Here is a 25,919-nt window from a genome sequence, read left to right on the forward strand (position 1 = left end):
AGTCACCTTCACATTTTTCTCTGGAAGGTGATGGGGAGTAGGGGGTACCAGCTAATTTCCAATGCTTTAATAGTGAGAATCTTGAGATGAAGCCCCAAGAAATTCACAAGAGGGTGAGAAGGGGGGGGAAACAGGCCACGTGGCGGACATGGTTTTGACGATTTTCAAGAGAGAAGGGAGGGAGTTAGGCCACGTGGAGGGCATGGTTTTGGCTTCCCATAGTTCCAATTTGGTATATATATATCTCTCTCCCTCCCTCCCTCCCTCTAGTGCACTTAAGAGCCTCTCTCTCTCTCTCTCTCTCTCTCTCTCTCTCTCTCTCTCTCTCTCTCTCTCTCTCTCTCTCTCTCTCTCTCTCTCTCTCTCTCTGTGTGTGTGTGCGTGTGGTGTGTATGTGTGCGTGCGCGAGCGTGTGATGCGCGTAAAACTAGCATGGGAGAGGCATCTCTCTCTCTTTCTTTCTCTGTGTCGCAAATGTCGGCCTCCGTTGTTCTCCTCTACTTCTAAAGCATCAACCGCAGTCGCACTATCTGCTGCATCTCGTTTATCTTCTCCATGCTTGATTTGCACACAGAGCGGCAGCAAATCCACACACTATATGTTGCACCTTGTTCATCTTCTCCATGCTTGATTTGCACACACAGCTATAGCAAATTCGTTGGAATATCTCGTACAAAATTCGAAGCATTCAGAGCAAGGGGATTAAGGAGTTGAGAGGATATGGGCACCCGTGGAAGAGTTGCAGCAGGTGGTGGCAATTGGGAAGCGGTAGAGGAAATCAAGGTGAAGAGGAGGGTGTGCCTCATGACCGATTGACACCCCACTTTTCAAGTGGGATCTATGGTTCTCAAGAGTTGGGAATGGGAAGATTGGTTCTCCTCGGTTCGATCCCGGATGTAATCCAAAGTGAGCACCAGCTGAACTCCATTAAAGAAAACTTTTAGTGAACTTATGGTGTAACAAAGTGATGATGCAACATGACCAATTAGAAGAGAAATGGCCGAGTGGACGAGAGAAACTAAACGGACTAACTTGAAAAACTTATAAAAGCACCGATCGTGGGGCCCGTGTAAGTATGGAGCCTAATTTACCCCTTGTAATTTTTGTATTAAAAAACGCACATTTGTAAGGCCCTCGTTATGAGAAGAAGCCATCGTGTGTGAAGAAAAGTCACTTGCCGAAATCTCGAGCTTTGCTCAAGACTGGCTTCGTCGGAATATTCTTTTTTGCCAGAATATTATGGTCGGACGTCGACCGAAAAGTGGTCGAAAACCAATTGGTCAGTTAGCCGGTTGGCAGATAGGTAGTCAATGGCCGATGGCCGGTGATTGATTTCATATCGGACTTGTATTCTCAAGGGTGATCACGCATGGGAGAATTCAACTCGGACTTGTCTACACTAGGGCGGCTACACGTGGCTGTCTTTCATGAGAGAAGGCAACCCTTTTGGCCTATAAAAAGAGGCCTTTTCTACACACAAAAACGGATTTTGAAGGGGTGAAGCATTGATGCATTGTGAAGTCGATGCAACAAGGTGAACGTGAGGTGGTGAGAGTGAAGCAAAACGGGAGCTCCAAAAGGATATAACCCCTTTGTAATCTACTCTCTGTTTTGAAGTACTAAAGCCATTGAGTGGCTATTTTTTCGTGGACGTAACGCACATTGGGTGAACCACGTATATTGTGCTCTCTCTCTCTCTCTCTCTCTCTCTCTCTCTCTCTCTCTCTCTCTCTCTCTCTCTCTCTCTCTCTCTCTCTAATCTCTCATGTGTGAAAATTATCTCTCTCCATTAAGTAAACTTCCTTAATATCTACTTAGCTACGTCTTATTTCCTAACAACTAATATCAGAGCAAGGTTTTCTCGTAGCTAAAGTTTCTTAAAGAAAAGATTCCTTGAATTGAGTGGGAGTAATGGCAAAGGAAGGGAAGCTCAAGATCGAGAAGTTCAACAGTAAGAACTATCAACACTGGAAGATGCAAATTGAAAACTATCTCTACCAAAAAGATATCTATTTGCCACTAGGCGGTCTTGAAAAGAAGTCCGCAACGATGGCAGAAAAGCATGGATTGTCCTTGGACGAAAGGCACTGGGAACAATCCGGTTAAGCTTGGCGTCAACAATGGCCTTCAACATTTCGGAGATGAAGACTAGGAGGACTTGATGAAGTCACTTGACAGCCTCTACGAGATACCATCGGTATCCAATAAGGTATTTCTTATGAAGCGCTTGTTCAATCTAAAGATGACAGAGAATGGTTCAGTTGCAGAACACCTAAATGAATTTAACACCAACATAAGTCAACTTCGATTGGTGAAAGTCAATTTTGATGACAAAGTGCGAGCTCTCCTTATACTATCATCTCTACCATATAGTTGGGACAGCCTTGTGCTACTTGTAAGTAACTCTATCTTTGGCACAAATACTCTTAAGTTTGATAATGTTGTGGGTGTTCTCCTAAGCGAGTAAATGCAAAGGAGAAGCACATGTGAATCATCAAGTGAAAACAAGAGAAAGACCTAAGGAGAAATTCAAAAACCAAAAGGGTCGTGATCGCTCAAGACGGAGCAACTCATGTACAAAGTCAGTTCTTGAATGTTGAAATTGCTGCAAGAAGGGACACGTCAAGAAGAATTGATGGTTTAAGAAGAAGACAGAGTCGGAGCCTCAAAACAAGAAACCAACATCAGAGGCCCATGAGGCAGGTAAAGTACAGCAAAATGCTCTAATTCTCTCATTTGACAATGTGTCTAATTTTTTGATAGTAGATTTTGGAGCTTCATTCCATGCGACAACGCACAAGCAACATTTCCAAGATTACACCAAAGATAATTTTTGGTATGTATACTTGGGAGATAATGAAGCTTGTGAGATTGTCGATAAAGGTACATTTTGTGTCAAAATTGCTAACAAAAATGAATGGAAGCTTAGAGATGTTAGGCATGTTCCTTCTCTTTGCAAGAATTTAATCTCTACAGGGATGAAGGCCACAACATTGCATTCGGAAACAAACATTGGAAGATCTTAAAGGGATCTTTGGTGCTTGCCAAAGGAGAAAAAGTTGGTATTGTCAGTACAAAACCTTCAACTTGTGCAACAACTACAGAAGTTGACAGTGCAGTGTGGCACTACCGGCTTGGATATATGAGTGTCAAATGAATGCAAATCCTTCAATCAAGGAAACTCCTACCAGGTTTGAAAGAAGTTGACTTAGAGTTCTGTGAAGATTGTGTTTATGGTAAACAAAAGAGAGTAAATTTTCTAAAAGGAAAAAATGAAAAGAAAAATAAAAAACTTGAATAGGTTCATTCTGACGTTTGGGGTCCTGCAAGTACACCTTCCCTTGGTGGCTCATTGTACTATGAAACATTCATAGACGATGCAACTAGGAAAACATGGGTTTATGTAATGAAGAATAAATCCAATGTGTTTCATATTTCAAAGGTAGAAAGACTTTGTACATAATGAAATACGTACCAGGTTAAATGCTTCAGATCCAACAATGGAGGCGAGTATTGCAACTAAGCTTTTGAAAGTTTTTGTGCTAGTAATGGCATTCGGAGGCAAAGGACAACCCCAAGAACACCTCAACAAAATGACATTTTTAAAAGAATGAATAGAACAATCATGGAGCGAGCACGAAGCATGCGACTACATGCAAGCTTACCGCTTGAGTTTTGGCGGAAGCAGTAAGTACGTATGTGTACTTGATCAACCGATCACCCTCAACGACATTAGATAGGGAAGTTCCGGAAGAGACATGGACAGGTAAACCGGTGAATCATTCATTTATCAAAGTGCTTGGATGTGAGGCTTTAGGCTTTCATGCACATAGACAGAAGCCTAAGGTCAAAACTAGATGCAAAGTCCAAAAAGTGTTTCTTTATTGACTATGGAGAAGCTGACTTTGGATATCGTCTATGGAATTGTGAAGATGGTAAAATCTTTAGAAGTAGAGATGTAATTTTGAATGAACAAAATATGTACAAAGATTACTTGGAAAGAAAACAAACAAAAGAAACATGTGATGAGTACATGGAGCTTGAGGACAGTGAAGACTCAAGGAGTGCAAACGGAGACAATGTACAACAACGTCAACCAAATGAGGAGCCTCAACCTATTCCCCGAAGATCCACAAAAGCAAGTAGACCTTCAGAAAGGTTTGTTCCTTCCTTCAACCATCTCTTGGTCTCAGATTCTTGAGAGCCGGAATCATATGAAGAAGCTATGCAATATGAATCCAAAGAAGAATGGATAAAGAGCATGCAAGTGGAGATGGACTCATTACATCACAACCAAACATGGGATTTGGTTGAGTTGCCTAAAGTTAAGGGGGCACCGCAGAACAAATGGGTGTATAAGTTGAAGGAAGAAGAAGGTGGCAAGAAAAGGTACAAGTCCAGGCTTGTGGTAAAAGGGTTTTCTCAAAAGAAAGGTATTGAGTGTTGTCAAAATGAACTCAATTACCCTTGTCTTAAGCTTTGTGGCAACTCATAATTTGAATCTTGAGCAAATGGATGTAAATGCGACATTCCCTCACGTTGACTTAGAGGAGAAAATTTACATGCTTCAAACCAAAGGGATATGAAGTAAAAGGTGATAGAAAATGGTTTGCAGATTAAAGAAGAGTTTGTATGTTTAAAGCAAGCATCAAGACAATGGTACTTGAAGTTCAATCGATGGATGTTGGATCATGGGTTCAAAAGATGCAATTCAGAGCACTGTGTCTACACAAAGAATTTGGGAGATAGGAAGTTCAGCATCCTAATGTTGTATATTGATGAGATGTTGATTGCAAGTATTAACATGCAGGACATCAAAGACTTAAAAGAGGAGCTTTCTAAATCTTTTTCAATTAAATATTTGGGTGTTGCAAAGAGGATACTCAATATGAAGATATCAAGAGACATGGCGAAGAACACAATAAAACTATCTCAAGAGGATTACGTCAAGAAGGTACTACAAAGGTTTGCAATGCAAGATGAAAAATCTGTTTCTACACCTTTGTCTAGTCACTTTAAACTAACCAAAGATATGTGTCTAAAGACACAAGAAGAGATAGCCTATAGCCTATATGTCCAAAGTTCCATATGTTGCAGCAGTAAGCTCTCTAATGTATACTATAGTCTGGACAAGGACAGACATTATACATGCAGTGGGAGGAGTAGGTTCATGGTTAACCCACGTAAAGAGCATTGGCAAGCTGTGAAGTGGATACTTAAGTAACTAAAGGGGACAACCATGAATGCTTTGTATTTTGGAGGCACTAACATTTTCTTGCAAGGGTATGCTGATGCAGATATGGCAGGTGACAAAGACACTCGACGGAGCACTACTAGCTACATCTTCATAATTGAAAGCATAGCAGTAAGTTGGGCTTCAAAGCTGCAGAAAGTGGTCTCACTTTCTACCACGGAAGCAGAATATGTAGTAATGACGGAGGCAAACAAAAGAGATTTTGTGGCTTCACAGATTCTTGGAGAAGCTTGGATACAAGCAAGACAATTGTGTCTTGTACAGTGACAAACAATCATTTATATTGCCAAGAATTCAGCCTTTCACTCAAGGACAAAGCACATTCATGTGAGATATCACTTCATACGTACTCTTTTGAAAGAGGGACAACTAAAGCTAGGAAAGGTGCATACAAGTAAAAATTGTGCAGACATGTTTACAAAGGTAGTCAACAACGAGAAGTTGAGCTTTTGCTCATCTTCAATCGACATTCAAGGATAAGAAGCCAGGATGAAAAGCAGTCACAGGTTTCGTTTGGAGATAACTCTCCAAGTGAGAGATTGTTAAGTATGGAACCTGATTTATCCCTCGTAATTTTTTTGTATTAAAAACGCACATTTATAAGGCCCCCGTTATGAGGAGAAGCCATCGTGCGTGAAGAAAAATCACTCACCAAAAACCCAAAATTTCCACAACCAGTTTCGAGCTTTGTAGAAATATTCCTTTGCCAGAATATTATGGTTGGACAGTGATCAAAAAACGGCGAGTCGGTTGGCCGGTAGTCGATGGTCGATTTCAATCGGATTTGTCTTCTCAAGGACGGCCACAAATGGGCACATGAGAGAATTCAACTCGGACTTGTCTACACAAGGGCGGCTACACATGACTGTCTCTCATGAGAGAGGGCAGCCCTTTTGGCCTATAAAAGGAGGCCTTTTCTACACACAAAAACGGATTTTGAAGAGGTGAAGCATTTTTGAAGTTAATGCAATAAGGTGGATGTGAAGTGGTGAGAGTGAAGCAAAGAGAGAGCTCCAAAAGGACATAATCCTTTTGTAATCTACTTCGTGGTTTGCTATATTAAAGCCAATGAGTGGATGCTTTCCCGTGGTTGTAACCCACATTGGGTGAACCACGTATATTATGTGCTCTCTCTCTCTCTCTCTCTCTCTCTCTCTCTCTCTCTCTCTCTCCTATAATCTCTCATGTGTGAAAATTATCTCTCTCCCATTAAGTAAACTACTCTAATATTTACTTAGCTACGTTCTATTTTCTAGCAGCCTGAAACCCTAAAAGACAGAAGCTTGAACCCTGAAAGAGATTTCCATAAAATGCGTTGACATGCTAACATGGCAAATTGTACGGATGCATATGTGGCAAGGCTATAACGGATTTTTGCAAATAAGGTTGTTTTTGCAAATCATGTTGGTTGCTTTTGGGAGTCTCCAACGCTAGCTTTTGAGAGCATATGCTTTTGGGGAAAAGTTCTTTTGAACTAATTTCTTTTGGGGCTTTGCTTTTGGGCATCCCTTGTAGTGTTTATAAGAGCCCCTAGGCCTCACTCTACATAGCATATGGACACAGAGTCTGAGAGCAGAGGACCCTTGGGAGTTATACCTTGATGTGATCAATAATAAACAAATATCGAAAAGACGCCAGTCTTTGGGATCAGTATTTCTAGGCATGGAACTCCATCGTGCCATGTCGACTCTCTCTCTCTCTCTCTCTCTCTCTCTCTCTCTCTCTCTCTCTCTCTCTCTAGTAAAGTTCGGTGATTTTGAAGTTTATGCTCGTGTGTTGCTATTAATTTCTTGCTTGGAGTGTCCAAGCCTATAACATATGGTGAACACCATGTGAAGTCCATGTGAAGTCCTTATGAGCGTCTTGTGTTAGATTTTGGGTGCTTTGAACCGTGTGGAGAGCTATGGATAGTGTAAAGAGCACGTAATCTCCTCATGTTTCACCGAATTCAAGTGGAGCATGTTTCCTTCTTCAAAACATCTCTCCAACAGTCTCTTCAAGTTGCCTATATTTTGGAAGAGCTTCCCTTTAATCAGTACGAGGTCTACTTTGACTATTTTTTATTTAATCCTTGTAATATTTTCTATGGATTTTTTTCGTTTTGAGGTTTTCCATTGGTAATTCAATCTGACATTACTAAAAAAAAAATGTGTGTGTGTGTGTGTGTGTGTGTGTGTGTGTGTGTGTGTGTGAGAGAGAGAGAGAGAGAGAGAGAGAGAGAGAGAGAGAGAAAGCCTCCTCAAGAAAGAAGTCCTTGTAGGTGCTACAAAATATTTAGATACGACCTTTCTTGTTTTCCTTGGCTCCTATTACCTTCACGACAAGATGCTCGTTTTAATGGGTAGGGAAAGGTCATTCAGTGACTTACCTTTCCCATTAAAAACTAGGGAAAATTACCAAAATACCCTTCCAATTTGCCGAAATTCCCAAAATGCCCCTCGTATTTTCAAAATTCCCAAAATGCCCCTCGTATTCTCTCAGGATACGATATAGTCCAGAACTGTGCAAAACCGTTTAGCAGAATTAAAAAAAGCGAGGAGCAGAGCCAAAGTGCCGCACGAAGTCGAGCTGTTGCATGCAAATCGCAGGCTGAAGTGGCCCCTAATGCTTACTCGCCAACTCTGAGGCAACTAAAACGCAGGAACCCGCAAGCATTCTAAATCTATGTTAATTATTGCTGACGAGACAGGTTCCAGCTTTGGCTCCTGCGTTTTGGTTGCCACAACACAAGCCACTGGCCAACGGATCTATGGGATAGGTGACAGGTTTCGTTGAGGGCGACAGGTTACAGAAACGATGCCAGCCTTGGGAATTTTCAAAAATTTTAAGGGTATTTTGGGAAATCTTAGGTGTATTTTGTGGGCAAATTGGGAATTTTGAAAATACGAGGGGCATTTTGGGAATTTCATCAAATTAGAGGGGTATTTTGGTAATTTGCCCTAAAAACTACGACCCCATGGCCACCGGTGGGGAGCCGGAGCCAATGGCAGGAGCAGTGGAAAGGTCACTGAATGACCTTTCCCGACCGTTACGGTCCAAGGGAGTGGGGCCAAGCACTGGTCTCTGACCACGACGCAATGTAGTCTTGCAGCGTAGGTACAACTGGCGCATAATATCATGCGTGTTGAAGTGTCGTACGTTGATTGGCAATCATTGCCATGCACGTTATGGGTGCTGACTTGTTAGACATTGAACGGGCCTAGGCGAAAGTTATAGTTAATAATGGCTAGTAGATGAACGGACGAGATCCCTTGCCCCACGACCCTAGACCTTGACGGCTGGAAAGAACTCTGTTAAGAGATTGATTGAGGCAGAATCAAGGATTCAATCACTAGGAGAGTAGCTATACAGCTATATATATGGTGAATAATTCGAGCTTAAGGGCTACAACACAAGAAGAGCATATATAGAGGAATGCAAAATAAGATTCATAGCATATATGATGATACTGGTAGAATTTCATTTAGAAGGGTCTATGGTCTCATATCAGATAACAGTGTCTGCGTACACCATCTCATCCACAATTGCAAACAGATGGTATGATAATAACAGTAGTGGCGCCTCCAAAACCCCCATATATCGGCATGTAGCAAAACAACACCTCTACAAGCATGCCCTGGTGAACATGATTGTCTATTCTAGTGCTCTACTAGGACTATCTTCACTAGGTGCTTGTTGCTGAGGCGATTTCTGCTGTTAGCAACATCAACTTGTCAAATGCCAACATATTGTGGCCTCAAAAACTCCAGACTTTGCGTGCACCTAGAATTTAAGCAATGGCAAACCAAGAGAAAAAACTTGTACTTGCACTCAAACCGTCCAAAAGATCTAGCAGCCTATGTCAACAACTGTAACCAACTCACCAACAGGACACCATGTCAGGGTGGAAACTAAATGTAGAGAAAGATATGGGAGGTCAATCGTGTCCATGAGGATCAGATAGAGCAAACATGCTCCATATCTATGCTCACAATGCCAAAAGGCAACACAGTATAAATGTCCCGTGAGCGAGGAACCTTATCTGTCCTTGCAACATCCACGAATAAGGACCTCTCGATTTGGCAATAAAGCTGGAGCAATTGCTTGAGCAGCCTATCACCCTTAATATCTTCTGAGTGCAAACTTGGAAATCCCCTCTGGAACTCAGCAATGTCTAGGAAAAGTACATGCTGATAGAACTTACGACCATTCGTAACAAGCGGATTGACAGCATTTGCAAGCTGATTCAAGTAATGCATCCTAACATATCCTTCCAACCACGCGTACAACAAAGAATCTATTGCATTCCCTTTCCATGACATTCAGAAGAATCAACAAGTATAAAGAACCTGCTCCTATAGGCAATAGATTCCTGCCAATAAAATTACTGCTGCTGTCATAATGGCAACACCTGTCAATAAAATTACTGCTGCTGTCATAATGGCAACACCTCCTGACCAATCTCAACTGTCTAGGCATCCCGATGATTGTGCCTGCTAAACAAAGAATCCAACACGATCATCAGGAGCTTATGTAGACAATCCATGAAAAAATGGCAAGCTCCTTTTAGATCCAAAGCACATCTCCACCTCTTGCCACAAGGGGCACACCACGCAAAACTGCGATGCCTTGACAGGACATCTTTCACCGTCTCCTAAAGAGGATAGATACAAGGGATGGGATTATTATGGGGGGGGGGGGGGGGGGGGGGGGGGGGGGGGGAAGAGAGAGAGACCCGTTTAGGCTATCTTTATACAAGAGTACAATGACCATCAGGATTGACAACATGGGACACTGACTCTGAGCCACCCAATAAAGGTGGAATCATTTCTAGTCTGACCAGATACAGTTTAAGAAAATGTCCAGGACAAACTCAAAAGAATTTATACACACAAGGCAGGGCAAAAACCACAAGGAAGCCCTCATTCCCTAGATCTAGAATTGAACCCACATGATAATCCAACGCGTATTCAAGGCATTTTGCCTAATTGTATGACTAAATCTACACTACTAGTATTGTTATCTTCCGGTTTAGTGAAACTCATTCACATGCTATGAACTCAAAAATTATTAGGGGCCACCACGCATTTTTGAACGCTTAGAACTTTGATAAACACTAGAAGACTGCAAATTTTTAACCACCTTCAAATCTTAATATCGAGTTTTCCATGTATGAACATCTATCATCTATCATACCTACAAGACGCCAAGGAAAACTTACTAATCAAGATACGACAAAGGAACCAAATATTATTTTGAGCAGTGAAACTACTCCAGTATTGAAAAGATATCAGTGGCATACCATTGCATTGGTAGGAAATACAAAGAGGGTGGTTGGCTGAGAGTTAAGGCCCAAAAGGATGATTAAGTGGTGGCGAGGAGAATAGAGCAAGTGGGGCACTTGGGTTGGTGCCAAGCTCATAAGCTGCACATGACATTATGGCTGCTTGAACGCTTACATCCAAACACAATCAAGTGGAAAATCTCTCTCTCTCTCTCTCTCTCTCTCTCTCTCTCTCTCTCTCTCTCTCTCTCTCTCTCTCTCTCTGAAATGGTGTTTCAAGGGACCAACATACACAATCGGTACTTTCCTAGACTCGGAAAAACCACCATGGCTTCAATATATCATTGACCTATGATGATGCAAGTGCCCACTGCCACATGCAAAATGAGGGAGGCAAAGGTAGGGAATCTTAACGCAGGCACACTCCTAACATGGAGAAGAAACAAAGAAAGATTTTTTTACGTCTATGAGAAACCAAAATCAGCCTACGAGACGAATGAAAAGTACATGGTTGTATGTCCTCCATCTATCAGTAAAGGACAAAAGATACAAAATAACCACATGATAGTGGAAGAAAACCTCTCAAGTGGACTGGGAGAAGGGTAAGGAAGGGTGTGGTGGAGGGGGGGATCCATGGGGGCTGTGATAAATGGGAGGGGGGATGGAGCGCTCTATCACTATGGGCATAGATGCATGTCTATATGCTCAGGATAGTACAATCGTGAGACAATGTAACAATCTAGAGAGAGAGAGAGAGAGAGAGGAGGAGGATCTACGCCTCCCGGGTCGCCTTTCCAAAAAGAGCTGCGTCATCCAATCAAGCACCAAAACAAGAACATAAACATGCTGTAGTTAACACTGTTATAACTCTTTAAAGATGTTGGATCCTTCATGTAAATACCATACCCCATGTACACACGGTGTGGCCTTTCTAGCCCCATTTCCGATCCTCCCACGAGATACATTACCATTGCCTTGGTGTCAACTGTTTCAGTTTCCCATTTCCTGGTAACTAAATGACCAGCCCAAAAAGGCTCCCAGGAGAAACACAGTCGTTTGATATCAATACGGTACGCCGAGCTATCGACTCCCACTCACCACAAAGGAGAAGCTCCTGCTGATGTCTTCACTCCAAACAACTATAACTGCGGAGCCCCATCATGCATGTTGAAGGCAGACTCACCTACGCAATGAACTTTTGGCATCGTGTATCGGTGTGAATCTTCTGGCACCGTATGCAGCAGAATCGAGCCCCACAAATAGTACAAGTATAATTTGCAAAGTAACCACACACACTGCAGAAGTGCCGTCTGGCAGATGAACTCGGGGGCCCAACTGCAGCTCTCAAGTATGTAGGCACATGACTAGGCAAAGCCTCCAAGTTGGCCTGCAAACAAAATTAAAAACACTAGGACAAGCCTGGACCACTGTTAAAAATCAAGTCTTCCAAATTATGAGGCTACCTCATGCAAAAGATCAAGAAAACTTCGGGTTTTCTTAGCACTTGCAAGCTTCTCCAGAGCTCTTGCTTGCCTGGTCTCCCTCTTGTGCCGCCTTTGATAAACAAGACTCTCTGCAACGAGCTCAATAAAGACTGCTTTTATCCACAACAATCCTAGAATTATCATTCCCAGACATGTAAATGGTATTCATATGATTCATTATTGTCAGTGGTGAGAAAAGCTCAAACAAGACAAGACGCCTGCTTTGCTCTACAAAAATCTTCGACAAGGTTTAAGAATATTTCCTAGAAATGTACAAAACACACCCATTTCATTCATTGGTCATTCACAGCCTGGTTGAAACAATCATTGCATGTCTAAGCAAGATGGCTGCATGCAGTAACTGGCGGATGGCTTGTTAGCCACAAAAGTAACGCACTGTAAAGAACTAAATAAAAGTTCTTCCACCATTCCGATTGCTGCTTGTTTTGATGCTGTTTAACACAAACTCTTTACCATGATCACTCTCCACACAATGCTTCCTTGGAACATTTTATTTATGCTGCAGAAAATAATGGAAACTTACCGTGTTCTTCATCCTCCAAAGATACATCTTCATCATCGTCAACATCCACGAGCTCCATAGCAATATTATCACTCTCCAAGGCATCTAATCGTGCAATAGCTACCTAAACAGATTCCAGAAAAAGAGGCAACTATCATAAGCGTTATATGCTGATTATTAAAACAGAGAAAAGTGTTTGCACTCTCAAATCATCAGTGTTAGAAATAAGAATTAGTAGAGCATCTTGCCTTGCACAATTCATAAACTCTTGTCATTAAATAACAAAATGAATAAAATGGTTTCCACTTTTTTGAAAAACAACAATCTAAAGAACCACCCAAATTATGCCTAACCAAGAATAATGCAATACCAAAGAGCAGACAGGAAACATGAACAGATGTGAAGACTGCATGCACATAAGCTCTAGCAATGTTCACATTCATGCTAGCATGTGGACATGGCACAACTGGCAGCAAAAGATGGGTGGAAAGGACCAACAACAGCGATTCAGGCAAGTATGCCTCTCCTGTGCAATAAGCCGTCTGCCATAGGAAACACGTGCCATTGGAAAGACGATGCTGCTGCAAACTTGCTCCCAATGCAAGCCCTCCCATCTTAGCCCACCAAAGAAAGACCTTTCCTTAGAAGGAAGCTGAGTACGCCAACTTCAAAACAAGAGATCTCCACCAAGGAGCACAGTTCTTGACCCGCCAAGCCTCATTAGCCTTGTCAACATAAGCATGTGAACATCTTTATTAATAAGTGACATCATTTTATAAAGTCGTGGGGGATAAATATGACTATTGCTCGACCTTGCTCTCCTACACTATAAAGGAGAGCCTTGGCTCACCATTTGCAACCATTCGGTACCCTCATGGGCATTCAGCACCTAGGCAAAGCACCAGCGTTTTTCCCTCTACACCATCATCACCAACGTTTTGCAACTCAGCCTCAACATGTTAGCGTTTTTAGCCTCATCAAGCAAATCAGCACCCCTTGCATTTTGGGGAGCAGATCCACCTCTTCCAGATTTTAGCTGTTAGTACCATCAGCGTTTTCAGATTTCAGCCCTTGCCTCTCAGTACCATTGCAGATCCAAGCCAAATAGCCTAGCATTTTCAGTTTCCATCCCATAGCCTCTCAGTATCAAATATTCTGTGCATGATCCCCCCAGCATCTCAACATCTAGAACCATTGTATCAACATTTGTACACAAATACCACTCTAGCAATAGAGTGGGGAGCCCTTGGAGGGGGGTTTGGGACCCCATCTGGTGTCAGTCTTCTCTCTCTCTCTATCACTCACAGAACCTTCACTCACGATATCATTCTCTCGTCTCTCTTTATCTATTGCACATCTCTCTCATTTAGTAAAAGGAACCTTGTGTACGTATTGAGCACTATCTTTAGCAATCACCATCAACACTTTTGTTGCACCTAACAATGGTATTAGCTCTTTGGCAGTGCTTCGATATCACCACTCAAGAAAAGAAGTGCAGAACCACATAATTTTTTTAGTTTCTTTGAGATTGGCATGTAACCCAAGAAAAACTTGGGACTGTCGATCCCTCTACTTTGTGCTTTTGAAGAGTGGCAAGTAACCCTGAAAAGAAGGGCTTGTCCAGCCTCCCCATAGAACCTCACTTTCACTCATTGAAAGTGGATTTTGCTCATTGCGACGGGCCAATCGACGTGAGGTGGGAAAAACCAACCTTGGTGTAACAAACTTGGACACTCCAAGTCAAGATTCTGCCGCAACACAACAGAGATTCACTTCAAAACTGTTCATAGTTCACAATTGATTCGACACGGCCCAGCGGAGTTCCGTTCCTAGAGATATTGGCCCCAAAGACTGACGCCCCTTTCAGTATTTCTTTTTGCATTAAATCTGTGCTCAAAGTACAAGGGAGTGGGAGGGTCTCACTCTCAGAATCTGCGTCCAAATGCTCTGCAAAGTGGGAGCCCTGCCCACACTTATAAAGGTTTACAAGGGATGCCAAAAGCAAAGCCCCAAAAGCTATAATCCAAAAGCTCTTAAGTTTTTCCAAAATAAAGCAATTGAAACTAAAGCATCTTTTCCCCCAAAGCTTTCACTTGCGTAGAGAAAAAGTTGTCAACTTTTGCGTAGGATTTTCCTGCTTTTTTTCTTCAGCGCTAAACTGAGAATTCCGATACAAAGTCCGCCGGATTCTGCGCCGTGATTTACAAGTCTGCCACGTCAGCATTTGCAGCGCGAAGTCCAGGATTGTTGCCACGTCAGCTGGGGTGTGTGTGTGGTTTCTCTTACCCAAATGCCTGCCACGTCACTGATTTGTGACATACCCCCCTCTTGAAAGAATTGTAATCGCCCTCGATTACGCCTGCAAAACAGACAGAGGCCATAAACTGTCTTAGCTGCCACGTCACTAATTTGTGGCATACCCCCCTCTTGAAAGCATTGTAATCGCTCTCGATTACGCCTGCAAAATAGACAGAGGCCATAAACTGTCTTAGCAGACACTGACTGTTAGTACCGACGCACTAGAAACAAATATCTAGCACATGTACCAATCGACAGTCACATCACACGACATCACAGGACATTACTTGACATCACATGACAAATCACATTCAAAAATTCATTCGGATCTCAAACCATGATTAATCCGCAACGTATTTAGCAATCGCATCTAGATCCACTCACGACCTCATAGATACCCGATTAACCAATCCATATTGCAAACACATCTATCGAGATCTTTCAGACCGAAATGCTGCAGTCATTTCATCTATCAGTTCCTGCACTTAGACAAGTCAAGAACAAATTAGTATCATACTATCGGGAATTCCAGTTCATAAAGTCATACAGCAGAATACTGTCAGGTCACAGTATCCCTGAAACTCAAAAGAGACATCACTGACTTTAGGATCAAAATCGGGGCAATTTGTTGACAAAGGAGTGGAGCGACTCTCCTCTTGTGCATACCCACTACACCAAATTCTGCCCAGCTGAGTTCGGGGTTTAAATTTGGGATAGACTATGCTAAACCAAATGCTTCAACGCAAAGGTTCACAATCTGAGGAGTATCTGCCAGGTCCTCCTGCTCCATCCACTTCGCATCCAATGCACGATAGTTCTTGAATTTAACCAAGAACCGCCTTATCATTTTACCTTTTACCTTTCTTTCTCTATGTGCCAAAATCTGTTCTGGAACGAGTATCTCGTAGTTTTCCTCCATTTCGGGTTGCTTATCAGGCTCCCCATCATCGGGCATATCGCCTTAAAAAGGCTTCAGGAGACTCATATGAAAAGCATTGTGAATCCTCCAAGTATCAGGAGCTTCAGTCGAAAGGAAAAATCATTTATCTTTTCGGAAATCTAGAAAGGTTCATGGTATCTCATGCTAAGCTTTGGAAAAAACCACTCCTTTTCCTTTTTTCTTTCTCAGGCGTGCCTTGACAAAATGTAGGAGCACCCAATCGTTCTCCCTTAATTTCAAATCGTGACGATGTAGCTCTGCTGCCTTTCTTGTGTCTTTCCTAAGATTTCTCCAAAGCCTTCCGGACCAACTGCAAGTCCCTCGTGAACTGGTCGGCTTCAAAAGAAAATTTTATCTTTCGTGCTAAGGAAGGGTGGAACCTTCGTAGCAAATTCAATATTCTCAAATGGAACCTTCCCCATCATAGAGTTGATCGTATTATTGTAGGCATATTTCACCAAAGGTGAAACCTTTTCTCATGTAGTCTTTCGATCCAACGAAGAAGACTTCAACAAATCCAGTACGACTGAATTTGCAATCTCAGATTGCCCATCTGTCTACAGGTGGAAGATGACGAGAACTGCAACCGCGTGCCAATGTTCTCCCAAATTCCAAAACAAACTCGTGAATCTAGAGTCTCTGTCAGAGACAATTGTCTCAGGCATGCCATGTAATATGAAGATATGGGCCACAAACAGTCTCGCTAAGTGATCCGGCTTGGCTGTTTTCTTTACTGGAATGAAATGAGCTTGCTTGCTAAATCTGTCAATAACAGTCCAGATACCATCATGCCCACTCTGTGTTCTCGAGAGATCAAAAATGAAATCCATTGCAATATTTTCCCAGGGGCGGGTGGATATGGGTAAAGGCTGTAACAATCTCAGGCATCCTGTGCTTTATGTCTGTCAAACTTGACCTTCTGGCATACCAAGCAACTGCGTACAAAATCGTCCACGTCTTTCTAAAGTCTCGGCCAAAAGAAGTATCTCTCCACACCTTTCAAAGTGGTAGCAATGCCACGGTAACCCGTAAAAGGTAGACAATGCCATTTGGCTAGAACCTTTTCCCTTAACGGCTGTGTAACGCACAACATGGTTTTCTTCATCAGTAGCCATCCCGAATGGAATATCCCGATACTACCTCCCCATTCCGTATTCGAGTGAAAATATCTGCAAAATCTGTATCTGTGGCATACTGATCGACCATATCCTCGAAGCTCCTAGGATGTATCGCGGAAATACCCAGAACCAACAGCTTCCGAGACAAAGCATCTGCCACCAAGTTCTTATGTCCCTGCACATGGACAATCTGGAAGTGAAACTGTGACAAGATGTTTGCCCACCGCATCTTTCCGATACCTGCTTCTATGACAAGAAGTAGCGTAAACTCTAATGATCTGTGAAGACCGTAAATCCGCTCCGAGTAGGTAATGTCGCCACTGAGTAAGATCATGGATAACCGCCAAAAGTTCTCATATATCTGTGCTGTCAATTCCGGCCTTGAGAACAATCGTCTCTCGTAGGCAATGACATGGCCTTCTTGCATTAAGACCGCACCCAGACTACGACCACAAGCATCACAATATACTTCAAATGACTTCTGCAAATCCAGTAAAGTCAAAACTGGTCGTGTAGTCAATTTCTCTTTCAATGTTTGAAAAGCAATCGCCTCTGTGGTTCCCCACGAGAAAGGGACTCCTTATTGTGTCAAGATATGCAAAGGGGAAGCAACCTCTGCAAACTTTCGAATGAACCGCCTATGGTAAGAACATGAGCCCAACAAGCTTCTAACTTCATGGACATTCTTCAAATCAGCCCAATCATGGATAGTCTCTATCTTGGCCGGGTCCATCTGCACTCCTTCTGCTGAGACAATGTGTGGCAAAAAAAAAGTGTATCTCAGGGCTCGGCTCACACGGTATGGTGGCCGGTTCGGTGGTGTGCTTCCAGGTATCAAATCAATGGTATGATCCTCAGGACAAGCCGATGGCAACTCGCCTGGCAAGGCCTCTGAAAAGCAACCGGCATGAGTGTGGAGAAAATCTTGGCGTTCTTTTTCAAGGTCAAAACATATTCGACCTTCAATCATCATTTAGTTCTCTCCAGAAAATGAAGTAAAGAAACAGAATTTCATCAAGTACAATGGTTGTGCCCTTCATTTGTCAAAGTTGCTTTCTCAGCCCAATAGTCAACCACGGCGTTGTTCTTGTGGTACCAAGGGATTTCGAAGAGGATGTCACAACCGCCCAAGGGATTTACATAGAAGTCCTCGTGCCCTAAACACCCCTGACATTGCAAACGAAGTTTGCCAATGATCGATGTAATGGCAACATCCCGTCCGGGTGCCCCTAGAACTACCTCCCCGCTTGTGGCCTCAGCCCGTCGGGCGTAATCTCAAATCGAGCCGCCCATTCAAGTGAAAAGAAGTGGGTCTTGGCTCCTCCATCAAAGAAAAATGAGGGCTTCCTGATCTTTCACTTTTCCCTATATGCGGCAAAGTTTTGTACTTTCATTCATCTGATTCGGTTCGGGCTCCACGCAACGTGGTACCAGTTCTACTTTCATCTACCTTTTCTGCCACGTTCCTCATCTTGGAGTGCTTTGAGTAATGCCCTCCAGAGAAAGCTATATCAAATTGTTGTATGAAGGCCAAAGCCCTCGAAGCATCTCGAAATCCAAAAAAAGTGTCAAATTTAATTGATTGTCCACCTTCTTTAAATTCTCTTACTTTCTTGCTTTTATCCTCCAGAAACTCATACTGGTTGGCTTTATAAAAATTCTTCTTCTTTGCATAAAATCTGTGATCATTGGAGTCCAAACTATCTGAAGACAAGTCCTCTGTACAACTGTCAGAAACTGGGCGAAACCTAGGCTTCTTTGCCTTTCTCTTGTCCTTTCCGAAGCTTTGCTTTTTGCTTCGCTTTTTCCCTTTCCTGTGTTCTTTGCTCGAGTCAGAAGAGCTAGAAGAACTGTCAGAAGAAGAAGAAGAAGAAGAAGAACCGGATACTAGTTCAAATCTGACATGCTTTTTCTGCTTTCTTGCCAAAACAAAAGCAGATTGACGACCCAAATAACCCGGGAAGTCAGTTCCTTTCTTTTGCTTTTTGTCGTGCTTTTTGGTTCTGTTGGTTGCGACAAAAAGCTGTGTAATCCATGTATCAACCACCTCTTCTAATTCTTGCTCTGTAAACATCCTCGGAGTAGGAGGTTTCTTGAGTGCCGCTTTGAGGGGTGGTTCTGTGGCCTTCCCCCACTAGGAGTGCACTTTGTCGAAGGATGTCTACGTCAAAAATTTTGCAAATTTGGGATCCTTCGCAATGTTGATCATCATCTTTGTCGCATCGTCAATCAATTGTCGACACTTCATCTCTTCAATCTCTGCCTTGGTAGGCCGAGGCAAGCAATACTTCTCGTGAGAATCTGAGAATCTTCTTCGTGATCTCTTCCCGCATCCCCAAATGCAGAGGAAGTCGATTGATCTCTATTTGAATCCATAAGTGTCGCGAGAAAAGGATCGGATTTTTTGGTAGAAGAGACCGCGCTCTGATACCACTGTAACAAACTTGGACACTCCAAGTCAAGATTCTACCACAACACAGCAGAGATTCACTTCAAAACAGTTCACAGTTCACAATTGATTCAACGCGGCCCAGCGGAGTTCCGAGCCTAGAGATATTGGCCCCAAAGACTGGCGCCCCTTTCGGTATTTCTTTTTTGTATTAAATATGTGCCCAAAGTACAAGGGAGTGGAAGGGTCTCACTCTCAGACTCTGCGTCCAGATGCTCTGCAACGTGGGAGCCCTGCCCACACTTATAAAGGTTTACAAGAAATGCCAAAAGCAGAGCCCCAAAAGCTATAATCCAAAAGCTCTTAAGTTTTTTCCAAAATAAAGTAATTGAAAATTTGAAACTAAAGCATCTTTTCCTCCAAAGCTTTCACTTGTGTAGAGAAAAAGCTGGCAGCTTTTGTGTAGGATTTTCCTGCTTTTTTTTTCAGCGTTAAGCTGAGAATTCCGTAGAGCGTGGATTCTGCGCCGTGATTTACGGGTCTGCCACGTTAGCATTTGCATCGCGAAGTCCGGGATTGCTGTCACGTCAACTGGGGTGTGTGTGGTTTCTCCTGCCACAATGGCTGCCACATCACTGATTTGTGACACTTGGTGCGAGCGCAAGGCTGCCAAGGGATGCACCCGCAGGAAGGAGTTGAGCTTGGGCAAGAGAAAATGCCTTCTTAAGCGCAAACTCAAAGCAATACCAAGGATTCGGTACCACAGTATCCAGTACTCCACTACTCAGTGCATGGTAATCACCTTAACTGGAATGGATATTTCGCGTGAGGTGATGTGTCTGAAGTTGGAGAGAAGTCCTGACAACAAGGGGGTTGTTCACGGCTCCTCCTCTGTCCCCATCCTCGCCACCCCTGACGTGACTCGCCTGGTAAGCCCTCAGAGAAACAGTCAACCTGAGGTTGCAGCAAATCCTGTCGTTCTATTTTGAGATCTGACATATTCGACCTTTGATCATCATTCAGTTCTTTCAAGAAAATCGGGTTTTAAAAAAACTCGATTTCATCAAGAAGGACGGACTCGCCTTTCAGTTTTCCATCTAGTACAATCTCTTTGTCCTTCTCATTCTTCAAGATGGCTTTTCCTGCCCTGTAATCACTATTCTTGGAGAACGAAGGGATTCCTCGGAGGACGTCACACCCTTCCAAAGGCATGATGTAAAAGTTGTCACAAAGTGATGACGTGTCTGCCCGGGAGCCGAAACCATGACTGCTGATGAAGACCCTAATTATGCAAACCCTAACCCTAAAACCTGCAAACCCTAAGATCTGCCAAAAACCCTAACCCTAACCCTAACCCTAAAAACTGTCATAAACCCTAACCCTAACCCTAGCAGTAGGCTGAACCCCCAGATAAAGCGCTGACCTGATGACGTGGTACCGTACGGCACTGCCCGCTTTTTGCGGTGGAAATTACGAAAAAAAGGCAAGCTTTTGGCAGCAGCTTTTCAGCTTTTCTCTACGCAAAGTATGAGAAAGAGGGAGGGACTCAAGTGAGTTTGAGAGAGAAAAATAGCCTTTGCTTTTATTTAGGCTTTTGATCTGAAGCTTTTGGGGCTCTGCTGTTTGCATCCCTTGTAATTTAAATACGTGGTGAGGGCTCACACTTTGCAGAGCATCTGGACGCAGAGTTTGAGAGTGAAACCCGAACCACTCTCTTGTACTTTGAACACTGATTAATACATAAAGAAATACCGAAAGGGGCGCCAGTCTTTGGGGCCAATATCTCTAGGCACGGAACTCCGTCGGGCCAGAGCAAAAAATCTATTGTGAACTGTGAACTGTTTTGAAGTGGTTATTTGGTGCTGTCGTGATTGATTCTTGACTTGGAGTGTCCAAGTCTGTTACAGTGGTATCAGAGCATGGCCGATTTCTCTTCTACGGAAAATCCGATCCCCAATTTTTTTTCCGCGGCACCTATGGCTTCACGCAAGGATCAGTCGACTCCCTCTGCATCCGGAGATGCGGGCAGGGATCACAACGAAGATTCCAACAGAGAGTATGGCCCGCCTCAGCCTACTAAGGCGGAGCAAAGAGAGATGAAGCGTCGTCAATTGATCGGCGATGCAACAAAGATGATGCTCAGTTTTGCGAAGGACCCGAAATTGGCAAAATATATGAGCGAGACTTCTTTTCAGGAAGTGCATGCGCAGTGGCAGAAAACCACAACACCACCCCCGAAACTCGCTGAAACCTCCTGATCACAAGCAATATTCAGAGAAGGAATTAGAAGAGGTGGTTGATGCACGGATTGCTCGGCTTTTTGACGCACAGAAGACAGCCAAAAAGCACGGCAAAAAGCAAAAGCAAGGCACCGACTTCCCGGGTTATTTCGATCGTCAGTCAACATTTGATAAAGCAAAGAAACAGAAGAAGCGTGCTAGATTTGAAGAAGTACCCAGTTCTTCTTCTTCTTTTTCTTCTGACAGTTCTTCTAGCTCTTCAGATTCGAGCGAAGAAGACAGAAAAGGCAAAAAGCGAAGCAAGAAACAACGCTTCAGAAAGGGCAAGAAAAAGGCAAAGAAGTCTAAATCTCGCCCAGTGAGTGACAATTCTACAGAGGACTCGTCTACAGACAAGTCAGACTCCGATGACGGAAAATTTTATGCAAACAAGAAGAATTTTTATAAAGCCAACCAGTATGACTTTCTGGAAGATAAAAGCAAGAAAGTCCGAGAGTTTGAGGAAGGTGGACAATCGATCAAATTTGAGGAAGGAGGACGCTACTCAGAGCACTCCAAGATTCGGAGAGCTGTCTCTTACTTTAAGGGGAATGCTCGAACTTGGTGGTCCACGCTTCTGTTAAACAAGACTTTGCCAGTTAAATGGCTGAAATTGAAGAAGCTTTTTATTTCTTCTTGGCTGACGCAAGAGTATGAACGCGATATACGAGCTACTTGGAACCATCTTTGGATGACCAAGAGAGATACAGTGGATGCTTACTGTGAGAGATTCTGGAGCTCTTTTCTACTCGCCTCTTCATTCAAGAAGATCTCGTTCAGAGAACAGATTGAGCAATTCACCTTGGGTCTACCTACAGAGATCCGAGATCACTGCTTGGAACAGAAGTCAGCTTCTATTCAGGAGTTGATGAGTCATGCGAAACGGGGCTTTGCCATTCACTCTGGCAGTCTGACCTACCCCACCGATGAGGTCATGACACAACGAGCCGAACAGACTTCACGGAATGAAAGTAGAAAGAGAAAGAGCAACCTAGAGAAGAAGGATGCACGACCCAAGCTTACTCCTTAGGAGAGAGCTCGTTTCATCAAGGAGGGGAAGTGCTTTGGATGCGGGGAACATGGACATATCTCCACAAAGTGCCCTAAAAAGGCACAGAAAGAATAGAATGACAAGGACGACGACAGGCCTGAGAGTTCGAGAGCAGCTGAGGAACGTGGAAGAAAAGGCAAGATGAAAACAGGACTGGTTCCAGATTGTGTGGGTACCGATCCCAACACCATGGACGAGAGTACAGAACTTTGCCAAGCTTGGGGCAAAGTGAAAGACCAAGAGGCCCTGATCTTCTTTGATGGAGGAGCCAAGGCCAACTTCATTTCACCGGAATTGGCGGCGCGGCTCGGGATCACTCCCAATCGGATGGGACCACTTGCGGAGGCAGTTCTAGTGGCACCCGGCAAGGACGTAGCCATTACACCTGTCATTGGCAAACTTCGGTTGCATTGTCAGGGGTATTTGGGGCATGAGGACTTTTTCATAATGCCTTTGGAAGGTTGTGATGTTCTCATAGAAATTCCCTCGTACCACAAGAACAATACCGTGGTCGATTATCGGGCGAGGAAAGCGACATTGACTACAGAGAAGGGCAGAACCATTGTACTTGATATTAAACTGAAGGGCGAGTCTATCCCTATTGTATCGGCTTCAGCCATTTCTAAATTAATGAAATACAGTCTGTTTGTTTACTCCATCTTTATGAAAGAATTGAGCGATAAGGATAGGACAAATATGTCTAAACTTGATAAAGAACGCCAAGATTTTCTCCACTCACGCCGATTGCTTCTCAGAGGGCCTACTAGGCGAGTTAGCACATGCTCATCCTGAAGATCATACCATTGATCTGATACTTGGAAGCACACTACCGAACCGGCCACCTTACCGTGTGAGCCGAGCACAGAATGAAGAGATTATGAACCAAGTGAAAGACCTCTTGGAAAAGGGTCTTGTCCAGCCTAGTACTTCTCCGTATTGCTCTCCAGTGTTGTTGGTTTTGAAGAAAGACGGATCTTGGAGAATGTGCATCGATTATAGAGCTCTCAACAAAATCACCATCAAGAACAGATTTCCAATTCCTAGGATCGATGATATACTCGACAGATTAAGGGATCCTCGTGCTTTAGCAGGATTGATCTGAAGAGCGGATATCATCATATCAGAATCGCGCCGGCAGACGTCTACAAGACAGCTTTTCGGACAACTTTTGGGTTATTTGAGTTTTTGGTGATGCCTTTTGGCTTAACCAATGCTCCTGCGACATTTAACCGGATGATGGACAGGATTTTTCGAGAGTACATGCTATTTGTTGGCACTTTCTTTATCGACATCATTGTTTTCTCCAAGAATGACGCAGAACACAGAGATCATCTGCTTCAGGTCTTTCAGGCATTACGAGATCACAAGTTAGTAATTAATGCAAATAAAAGTGAATTTTTCCTACCAAAGATACACTTTTTGGGACACATTGTCTCAGCAGCAGGAGTGCAAATGGATCCGGCCAAGATAGAGACTATCCGTGATTGGCCCGATTTGAAGAATGTCCATGAAGTTAGAAGCTTCTTGGAACTCTGTTCATACTACAGGCGGTTCATTCGAAAGTTTGTAGAGGTTGCTTCCCCTTTGCATATCTTGACATAGAAAGGAGTCCCTTTCTCGTGGGGATCCACAAAGGTGACTGCCTTTCAGACATTGAAAGAGAAATTGACTATCGGACCAGTTTTGACTTTGCGGACTTGCAGAAGTCATTTGAAGTATATTTTGATGCTTGTGGTCGTAGTCTGGGTGCGGTCTTAATGCAAGAAGGCCATGTCATTGCTTACGAGAGCCGATTGTTCTCAAGGCCGGAAATGACAGCACATATTTATGAGAAAGAGCTTTTGGCGATTATCCATGCTCTTACTCAGTGGCGGCATTACCTACTCGGAGCGGATTTTACCATCTTTACAGACCATCAGAGTTTGCGCTACTTCTTGTCACAGAAGCAGCTTTCGGAAAAGCAGATTCGGTGGGCGAACATCTTGTCACAATTTCACTTCCAGATTGTCCATGTGCAAGGACAGAAGAATTTGGTGGCAGATGCTTTGTCTTGGAAGCCGTTGGTTCTGGCTATTTTTGCGATACATCATAGGAGCTTCGAGGATATGGTCGACTAGTATGCCACAGATACAAACTTTGCAGACGTTTTCACATGGATACGGGATGGGGAGATAGTAGCGGGATATTCCATTCGGGATGGCTACTTGATGAGAAAAACCATGTTGTGCGTTACATAGCCGTTGAGGGAAAAGGTTATGACTGAATCCACTGTCCACCTTTTACGGGTCACCGCGGCATTGCTACCACCATGAAAGGGGTAGAGAGATACTTCTTTTGGCCGAGACTCAAAAAGGATGTGGAAGAGTTTGTGCGCAGTTGCTTAGCATGCCAGAAGGTCAAGATTGACAGGCATAAAGCACAAGGATTGTTACAGCCTTTACCCATACCCCCCCACCCCTGGGAAAGTATTGCAATGGATTTCATTTTTGATCTCCCGAGAACACAGAGTGGTCACGACGGTATCTGGACTGTTATTGACAGATTTAGCAAACAGGCTCATTTCATTCCAATGAAGAAAACAGTCAAGCAGGATCACTTAGCGACACTGTTTGTGCCCCAGATCTTCAGATTACATGGCATGCCTGAGACGATTGTCTCCAACAGAGACCCCAGATTTACGAGTTTGTTTTGGAAGGCAATTTGGGAGAACATTGGCACGCGGTTGCAGTTCTCGTCATCGTTCCACCCGCAGACTGACGAGCACTCTGAGATTGCCAATTCAGTGGTTCTAGATTTATTGAAGTCTTATATCTCGGATCAGAAGACTGAATGGGAAAAGTACCTACCTTTGGTGGAATTTGCATACAATAACACGATACACTCTTCGACGGGGAAGGCGTCATTTGAGATTGTTGAAGGTGCTACGAAGGTTTCACCCTTCCTAAGCACGAAAGATAAGATTTTTGAAGCAAATGAATATACGCGAGACTTAGATACTGCTTTTGCCAAGGTTCGCGAGACTTTGCAGAAGTCTCAAGAACGACAGAAAAAGGCAACAGATCGCCATCGTCGCGACTTAATTGAAGGAGGATGACTAGGTGCTCTTACGTTTTGAGAAGGCACGTCTTAGAAAGAAAAAGGGAAAGGAGAGGCTTTTTCCAAAGCTTAGTATGCGATACTACGAACCTTTCCAGATCACTGAAAAGATAAATGATGTCTCCTTCCGACTAAAACTGCCTGATACTTGGAGGATTCACAATGCATTTCATGTGAGTCTCTTGAAACCTTTTAAAGGTGATGTGCCTGATGATGGGGATCGT

The 25,919-nt window shown here is 43.4% G+C and overlaps 1 protein-coding gene across 3 annotated transcripts in view; it reads right to left on the reverse strand.

Annotated features, from left to right (window-relative positions):
- Nucleotides 1-11,366: 11,366 nt before the first annotated feature.
- The window catches only part of SEF (HIT-type Zinc finger family protein), a 42,503-nt gene continuing 27,950 nt past the window's right edge, over nt 11,367-25,919 (reverse strand). The window contains exons 2-4 of one of the 3 annotated variants that reach the window (XM_086488079.1): nt 12,546-12,648; nt 11,981-12,111; nt 11,367-11,904 (exon numbers count right to left, since the gene is read on the reverse strand). In XM_086488079.1, coding sequence (XP_086344205.1) covers nt 11,701-11,904; nt 11,981-12,111; nt 12,546-12,648 — 438 coding nt within the window. In that variant the 3' untranslated portion in view covers nt 11,367-11,700. Of the gene's footprint in view, nt 11,905-11,980; nt 12,115-12,545; nt 12,649-25,919 lie in introns of all 3 variants that reach the window. The other 2 variants (XM_086488078.1, XM_086488080.1) reach the window with 2 other exon arrangements.

Source organism: Adiantum capillus-veneris, chromosome 18 (genome assembly GCF_014529385.1).
Source record: "Adiantum capillus-veneris isolate H3 chromosome 18, ASM1452938v2, whole genome shotgun sequence".
In the NCBI taxonomy this organism is placed as follows: Eukaryota; Viridiplantae; Streptophyta; class Polypodiopsida; order Polypodiales; family Pteridaceae; genus Adiantum; species Adiantum capillus-veneris.